Source organism: Pelophylax lessonae (assembly GCF_965119305.1).
Source record: "Pelophylax lessonae genome assembly, chromosome: 2".
Lineage (NCBI taxonomy): Eukaryota > Metazoa > Chordata > Amphibia > Anura > Ranidae > Pelophylax > Pelophylax lessonae.
In genome coordinates, this window is record NC_138769.1 from 414,618,642 (window position 1) to 414,627,988 (window position 9,347).

The 9,347-nt window shown below is 39.3% G+C and overlaps 1 protein-coding gene across 1 annotated transcript in view; it reads left to right on the forward strand.

The window, feature by feature from the left end:
* Positions 1–931, forward strand: part of LOC309548136 (zona pellucida-like domain-containing protein 1) — a gene marked incomplete at both ends in the record, with an annotated part of 74,481 nt that extends 73,550 nt beyond the window's left edge. Inside the window, one exon of the mRNA XM_082248100.1 lies at positions 768–931. Within this exon, the coding sequence (XP_082104226.1) occupies positions 768–931 (164 nt within the window). The remainder of the gene's footprint in view (positions 1–767) is intronic.
* Between the last annotated feature and the right edge of the window lie 8,416 nt (positions 932–9,347).

Consider the following 9,347-nt stretch of genomic DNA (forward strand, 5'->3'; position numbering starts at 1 on the left):
TTTCCTGTCCCATTGCATTTTGGTCGGTTCTGGTTGCCGAATTCCGAACTTTTTGGGCAAAAAGTTCTAAATTCGGCCGAACCTCGAACAGCCAGTGTTCGAGTCGAACCGATGGTCGACCCAAACCGCTCAATCATCCCTAGTCCTTAATAGGTTTAACTTCTTCTGACAGAAGCTTGAGCTCACTCAGTAAGGGGAGTGGAATCCTCCTGGACTTCACATTACAAATGTCTCCGCAGAATTGATATGCAAGCCAGCTAGTGTTCAGCCAACACATTTATCAGACGTTATAAATTTGATGTGATTTGTTCTTCCTCTTTACAATTTGGCAAGTCAGTCTTTACTATTTAATTTCTTGTGTCTGTTGTTCTTCTTCACTTTCTGTTGTGTATTGTTAGTTCTGTAGTATGTTGTCATGAGGAGTGCCAGGAATTAGACATGAGTGATTTTGTACATCTTTGCAGATTGTATAAATCAGATTGTAGTTAATGCTTGTGTTTTGATTATTATTTGTGCTTTAATAATTTTGGTTTATTTATCATTTCATAGCAATGTGTATATATTATTAATATTTCTATGATTGTCAATGTCCCAAAATCAGCTTAACCATAGAGCTATTTCATTACCTATTGCCAATGTAATTTCCCTTGTTAAAAGTTTTTTTTTTTCCCCTTGCCCTTTCTGTTCTATTTTTTACTATGTTATTGACTTTTGTACATTGCATTACTATTTGACTTCATCTTATTAACATATATTTAACTTTACAGGTTCTTCCAGTGTGGACTCCCGAGAAATTGTGAGCACTGCTGTTGGCTTGGGAATAACAGTTGGCTTCTTGGCTTTACTCTGTACCCTTATAGGTGGCCTTGCATACCTTATGCACAGACGACTTCAGAAGAATAGATATCTGGAGAAGAACAACTTTCATTAAGAAAAAATATAGACTCCTCAATATGGGCTCACATTTTAAATATCTACATTTTATTTTGACTAAGGAGCAGTTTAGGTGAATGCATAGTTTTAATAATTCAAGTGTAAATATTTGAATTGGTATTACACCCATTTTTTTGTTATTTTTTTGCTTTCTTTCTTTTATTTCCACTTGGTGATCTGTCCAGTAAGTCTGTTCTTTTTCAACAGAACAAGCTCTACTGCAAAAGTATCCATTCAGAGTGTTGAGCTAAACCATTTGCTACTGACAGTGGTGCTTACAATGATTAGCTTTTATTTATTTTTGCAAAACTTTTATTCCAATGTTTGCATGTGTAACCGTAGTGTGATCTGGAGTTTTAGTTCAGTTTATTAGTGTATCTATATCTGCTAGAGTATCTAACAATCCCCTCACTCTCACTGACGATGATGCTGTGTGCTTTGACCCTGTGCTCCTTCATGGAGAGCGGGGGCATCCTAATACAGGAGTGTTACTGACCAGATCACCAGGTAAAAACAGAGGGAAAAAGCCTAAAAAAGAAAATGAATGCAGCCACAACATCTATGGCTTGGTTAGCTAAAATATATAACATTTTTGATTTTGGGTTTAATACCGTTATAAGTATGATTAAGATATTATAGTAATCTTGTATTGGTAATTGATTTTTTTGGCAATAAGCAATAAATTAATAGAAAATTTTGCATGTAATATACAGTGTATTCTTTTATTAATAGTGCTGTAAAATGGCAACCGCAAAATAAAAGCAAATGACAGAAAACATAATAATTTTATCACAATAAAAATCCAGAAAATTTCAGCTGCTCCACACAAAACTGCTGCCCTTTTATTTATAATTAGTACTGTATGGTAAAGTGAATGGCACTATAGTGCATCAATGCATGTATGGTGCTTTACTGTGCATTTTGGTATGTACCACTTTTAACACGTGTCATTGCAAAGTGCAGTACATAAAACAACAGTACGTATTTCATATTTGCCAGGCTTTTATCCCTCCTTCCCAGTGGAGGATTTAAATGCTTTAACATTAAAAGTGTACAGTCCATATAAGCTTTTATCAGCAGCTTCAGTAATGAGAGCAACCCTTTACTGAAGCTGGTGATAACACATCCTTTTTTACCTGCTACTGGATCCATTATTTTTTTTCTTTCTTTAACCTCCCTGGCGGTATGATTATGTCAGGAATTACATACCAAAAGCGGTACAATTCTTTTCATGGAAATTTGGCGTTATGTATTATAGGCCTACAATTCTTAGTAATTACTGAGTTAAACCTGACCAAAACAAGAGTCTAGTAGACATCCCAGATGTGATAAATTTGAAACACAAACGCGTGAGTTATAATCGAATCAATAATATTATTTTATTATTTAATATATAATATATATATAATAAAATTATATTATTGATTAGATTATAATTCATGCATTATATATTATATATAGATATATGTGTGTGTGTATATATAAATATATATATATATATATATATATATATATATATACATATATGCATATATATATATATATATATATATATATATATATATATATATATATATATATACATATATATATATATATATATATATATATATATATATATATATATATATATATATAAAATATAAAATGTGTTTTGTGCAACGTTTTTTTTTTTTTTTTTTTAATTTCCCTCCCTAGTTCCGCTCCCATGCAGCATTGCTGCTGCAGGGAATGGAACTAGGAAGTGATCAGACCGACGGTGGACGGAGGAGCTGGGAGACTCTCGGCTGGTGATCTCAGCAATGAGAGATCATCGCTGGATCGCCAGGAGAAGGTAAGAGAACACCGCTGCGCTCTCTGCACATCCACCCCGAGCGTGACTCGGGGTTACCGATCCTGCAATGAAAAATCCACCCCGAGTCACGCTCGGGATTACCGCTTAGGTGGTTAATAGAGTACACTGTTGGGACTGCACTGATAATCAAGACACTGATAATCAGTGCCCTGATTATCAGTGTAGATGTCCCTTTAACACAAGCCGGTTATTGTCTCTCTTCTCCTCTCCTCACGCTGTCAGCATGAGGAAAGAAAAGCTGATAACCGGCTTTACATCCATGATCAGCTGTAATTGGACACAGCTGATCACGTGGTAAAAGGCTGTTGTGATTGGCCCTTTACCCCAATCTGTGATCAGCTGAGTTAGCAGGGGCCATGCGGACAGCTTAATCACGGGAGGATATCATCTGATTGCCTCCCGACAAAGTAAGCCAGCGCTGTAGCCGTGTTTTGACTATAGCGTGGGTAGATAGTGGTTAAGTAAGCAACTGGTTAGAGGTCTGGTTAGCACATTTTAAGTAGTTACAGCAACAAGGTGTTTTTTTTTTTTCTTTTGAAAAGCCTTTTTAAATGGCAGTGTCTCCAACATATTAGCATACCTCCCAACATTTTAAGACGGGAATGAGGAACACTTATTACCAAAAGTATGTAGCCATAGGGCAAAACCCCCTTAAAGAAGAATTATACAAAAAAATGATTAGTTAAACCCATAAGTGCTTTTTTTTTTTACCAGTAGTATTTCTTTATACTGGCTTTTGAAATTTGCAAATTCAGCAATTTTTAAATTGGATGAAAGGTTTAGCACTGGGAAGCACTTTTGAAAGATAAAAAGTGCATTTTAAATATAACTATATAGATTAGACCAAAATGAGGGACAAATGAGGAGGAAAGAGGGACAGGGGGACTTTGTTCCAAATCAGTGACAGTTCTTCAAAATCAGGGACAATTGGGAGCTATGTATTAGTATCTTTCTAATATTGCAGCACCTCCCTAATAAGGTAAAGTTGCAAATGTCTCTTTATCTTTCACATAACAAATTTACTTTTCTAGAGTGGCGTTCAGACAGAGAAAATATTATTGGCTCATATCACATTCCAATTGTGAGATTAAACATTGGAAATATTTACTCCCATATATTCCTTGTAATGCCATGTTGTATTTTTACGTAGAACATCTCAGACTGTCGTGCTAAAACCAGGGTTTTTCTTTTTTTTTAATATTGAAGCTCAAAACCATTCTCTGTTATTTATAATATTCATTGTTAACATTATGAATGTGAGAATCAAAATAAATGCTCTGGGACCAGTGAGGACACAGTCTCCTTATCAAATAAATGGAAACATTGCAGCTTGAAAGGAATATAATAAATGCTTGCATTGCAAACACTGGCATTAGCTTGTCTTGAACTATGAACACTACAGGATCATAAATACATTACGGATTAAGTAGATTAAAAACACCTCCAGTCTAAATTAAATTTGTAGCCACTTCTACATTAGAGTAAGGCCACTCTTCTAAATGTGAATCTTGTACAATTTGTAACTATGCGGTGCTTAGCAACAGTCTTTCTTTGGATTTATTCTAGCTGTTATGCATGGAAGTCTGTATAGGTTTCTGTTTTAGAAAATCATTGAATATGAATAATTGCATATAAAGCAATCTACTCACTGTAGTTTTCAGGACATCAAAAGCTTAACTTAGCTTCAAATTCTAGATCAAAACCTCCTTGAAAAAACTGTCAAGTTTGCCATTGCAAACTTTTTTTTTTTTAAATGCTGGTTGTCTGGCTGCTTTGGTAATACTTTGGCTCCAATACTCTGCAACATTGAACTGAAGCAAACTTGCAATTTAGGAAATTCAGAGAGTACCAGAAATCCTAGCTGCATCCTTGTTCCAGGTAAATGGTTGACTCAAATGGGTTAATTTACTGAAAGCAAAAACACTATGCACATTGCAAAGTGCAGTTGCATGTGAGCAAAAGCTCTGCTGACCTCCATTATCCAGTCATTTGCAAAATGTAGTTTTCTTATTTTCTTTGCATGTGATTAGGTACTTTTTTGGAAAGTGAAGCTTTACCTCATTTACTAAGCTCTGGGGCAACTGCATTTTGGAAAGTGCACAGTCTTTAGTAAATCAACCCCAAAGTATTGTAGCAGAGGTTGGCATGAAAGCAAGGTACTAGCCAGGGCTGGCCCGAGACTTTGTGCTGCTTGGGTCCAAGAATGAAATGCTGCCCAATCCTGACAAAAAAAAAAAAAAAAACATCCATTATTTTATATAAATTTAAAATTTAGAAAATATATATACTGTTATCTTCTTCCATAACTCACCACAGGACCAGTTCACCAAACACCCACTGTCTGTCCTCAGTCCTCCTGTTACTCCTATGTATGCCGTGACCACCTCCCTAGAAAAAACGAGCCTGTCCTGCGCGACATGAAGTGTGCTGATGTCTGACAACATTGCGCACACCACGGTCACGTGAGGGATGTTCTCCGTAAGAGATTCTCCACCTCCTCATACTCAGTTTGCACTACAGAGGGCAGTATGAGATGGAGAAATGCTACCTGTAACGCGCCACAAACTGATGACACAAAAAACTCTTAAAACTCAAAATCTTGGGTGTCAATTTGCTCCCCCCCTTAAAGTTCTACCTGGGTCCAATGGACCCAGAGGGAAACATTTTAGGGCTAGCCCTGGTACTAGAATTTCCAGAAGGAGAGGTCTGAAGTTATCTTTCCACATGTCACCACAAAGCACTAGTGAATAACTCATTAAAGTGGGATTAAACATCTGCAAAAAAGATTTTTCAACTTGGCCCCATTAGCTTTTAGCTAATATACACAGCATATTTGCTGATTATGGCAGATTAGCCAGACTATCCACAAATTCATTTTTATATTTCAATATTTTTATTGGATTTTCATGAAAAAAAGTCACAACAGTGCAAAGTATGCCGTCAGGTCACGGCCATTAAATAAATAATAATAAATAAATAATACAGCATATTCAAAAGATAGATACAAAACTGGAAAAAATGTAAACAGTGGGATATTGGCTTAAACTGTAAAATAGGTATAGCCCCCAATCCTTCAGTCTCAAGGTCGGTTTGCCCGGGCCCCGCCCCCCCTCCACCGCCCCTATGGGAGCTTACTGCGCCCAGGAGGGAAGGCGGTCCCCCGACCCCCAACCCAGATGTCGCCTACTTGGCTGGGGGAGGCGTCTACCAACTTCCATTCCACAAGAAACCTTTCTGTGCACCGAGCCAGGGCAGAGGCCATGGTCAAAGGCAACCTCGGACCAACCATGGTCCTCTGTCATTAAAATCTCTGTGACAGGCATTAGAACATATAATCAAAGAAAGAAAGTGGGATCCAGTAATAAAGGAAAGAAGGGGGAAAGAGCAGTAGGAAATGGGTAGTAAAAGGGAGCAGTAGCGGTGAGAAAAGGAGGGGTCGATGTCTAGGCCCTTATCCCCGAATCGGGGTGCACATCCAAGTTACGTGATCCAAAAGGTCAACTGTTCTCCCCACCTAAGGAGGAGCAGCCAGATATCTCACCCAGGGGTCCCAAGTTTTTTCAAATAAGTGCATTTTGTCATTAAGTAAAGCCACCATCCTCTCATTTATCATGATCCAGGTCAGCTTGGCTTTTAGCAGCTCAATCGGCACCACCGGAGTCCGCCAGGAACGGGCTATTGCAATTTTAGCAACCGTGAATATAAAGGCTATGAGGCGTTTAGCATATTTAGGTACCCCCTCAACCGGTTTACCCAGAAGTGCCTGTTGGGGATCTTTCACTAGGTTAACATGAGTCAGAGAATAGATAAAGTTGTATTTGCGGATCCAGAACCTTCTGACTTTCGAGCAAGTCCACCAGGTGTGAACGACAGTGCCCATTTGTCCGCATCCCCTGAAACAGTTGGGGGATGCAGTCCGGAACCGCCGCCGCCAACCTGACCGGGACCATGTACCATTGTAAAAACACCTTATAGTTAGCTTCTATTAGGGACGTATTGAGTATGGATTTAGAGTTAAACTGAGCTAAAGAATTCCAGTCTGTGCAGTCTAGTTACTCATCCAGATCCTCCTCCCAGCGCAACATATAAGGAAGTTTAGTGTCATCTTCATGTAGTATGCCATAGATCGTAGATATGTAGCTTTTTTGTTTATCGAACGTACGGCATAAGTACCCCATTGGTGTGGAGGTGGTAATGTCACATTTTCGCTTGAGGGAGGTTACAAAATGAGAAAGTTGGGTATAGCGATAATATTCGCTTACTGGGAGGGAATGTTTCTCCCGCAACTGGGCTCTAGTGAGCAATCCCCTGTGATCACACAAATCTGCCAACCTAAGAAAACCCTTGTTTGTCCACCACTCAGATACTGAGGGACAGAGGCCCGGAGGGAACAGGGGGTTGCCCAAGAGGGGTGCTAACGGAGCATGGGGGGACTTAAAGTTATGTCTTTTCGACAATCTATCCCATATACCCAAAGAAAGGGACAGGGTGGGGCAAAGAACTCCCGGTATGTCCTTGGCCCGTAGCCACAAGACATGATGGATTGGGCCTTGTGGCAAATGTGCTGATTCCAATCGCATCCAAATGGGGTGGGGGTCCCGGGAGTGAAAGCGGATTAGGTGGGTAAGTTGAGCAGCATAATAGTACTTCCCCAAATCCGGGACCCCCAATCCCCCCTCAGCCTCGGGGCAAAAACAGTGCGTCTGTTTACTCTAGGCCTATTGTCGCCCGATATGAATCGGATAACCATCCCTTGAAATTCCCTTAGATCGGACATTTTAATCATTATAGGTAAAGTGCGAAATAAATATAACAGTCTGGGCAATACATTCATTTTCACCGAATTCAACCTACCGAACCACGATGGGGGACTAGCTGTCCATCTAGCAAGGTCCTCCCGCAACTTTTTGTACAGAGGTGGGTAATTGCACGTGTAAAGAGTAGCGATGGAGGCCGTGAGGTGTATCCCAAGATATGGTATCGACTGTTCCTGCCATGTAAATGAAAAGTTGTTTTTAAGAGCAGACAGTGTTGTCCCATCCAAGGTCAAATTTAGGGCCTGGGATTTGGAGGGGTTCACCCAAAGACCAGATATTGCCGTGAGCGCCTCCAACTCCCTGAGCAGATTGGGGATGGATATCAGCGGGGTCGAGAGGTACATCAAGATGTCCTCCACAAAGAGGGCGCACTTATGCTCAATACCTCCGCATGGAGTGCCCTGAATGCTCGGGTTATGGCGAATCTTGATGGCCAACGGCTCCACACAAATCCATTTTTAATACTAGCGCTGCCATTTTTTCTATGATAGCCAATCAGAGGCTATCACAGTGATCAGTCACTGTGAGCCTCCTTCTGTGTTTACTTCCTCTTCTTGCAGGAGAGGAAATTTAAACAAACCAAAGTGTGTAAACAAACAAAAAATAAAAGAAATAAAGAAAAAAAAAGATCAAGGTTTATCAGGGTTAATGTTAGGGTCAAGGTTATGGTCAGCATATTTTGGGTAGAATTACATTGGTGTTAAATTATGATAATAGCAAGACTATATACAGATAAATAAAAAAAAATAGTTTTTTACGAATTTGGGCCAGTTTTCCCTTGACAATACCAAAAATAAGACTTATCCATTGCCATCTACCATCAAAAGAAAGAACAATTAGTCCAGACAAAAACAAGGTCATGATGATATGTACCCTTGTTCTAACTAACTGTACTTTACTAACACATGCCAAGTTGCAAAATGGTGCTTAGACATTTTTATTTGTTTTACCCTTAGGCGTGAAGGGGTAAATGCCTGTTCTGGCCATCAGTCCAGGACAGAAATTTGACTGACTAAAATGCCTGACATAACATCAACATTGTTAAAAGTTAATAAAGTAACAAAAACATCAATAAAGCTGTTACAATAACCAAAATTAGGAGGATCAGTGGAAACTTATCAGGAGACTGCAAGAAAATCAAGGTCAGCAGATCCCACCCTTTCTCACGTTTAGGTACTCCAATCCTAACACCTAAGACAAAGATGAACAAGATGTTCTTACTTTATTTATAATTTTTTCCAATTAGTGTGGGTTCTCTTTCATGAAGACTCAAGTGCCCCCCCAAAATAAAGAAATGAAAACAGCCATTGTACCAGGATTGAAATAAATCGTATCACTTTCTGTCTTTCTATGTGGACAATCATTTCAAAATTATCACAAGCACTTCCTATGTTAATGAGTTCAGAGTTAATTTTTACCCACTGATGCTTTCTGGCAGCCATTTAAGTGGATCAGAGGGAGTTCCTAATTATGTGACCACCTTGGTTGACTGTCACAGCAGTCACATGATTGGGACAACATCACTTGAGCTCTTAACCATAAACAGTGACCAGGACCTGTTGGTGACAGCTTGGTCATTATGCTGGGAGCGGGTAGTGAGCAACCATTCAGCACACCACAGCAGAGCCCCAGAATGTATCAATGTGGCAGGCCATCATTAACCACTTCCCACCCAGCCATTGCACATATATGGTGGGGCAGAAGCTTCCTCCTTCTGAGTGGACGTTCCTGAACATCATTCA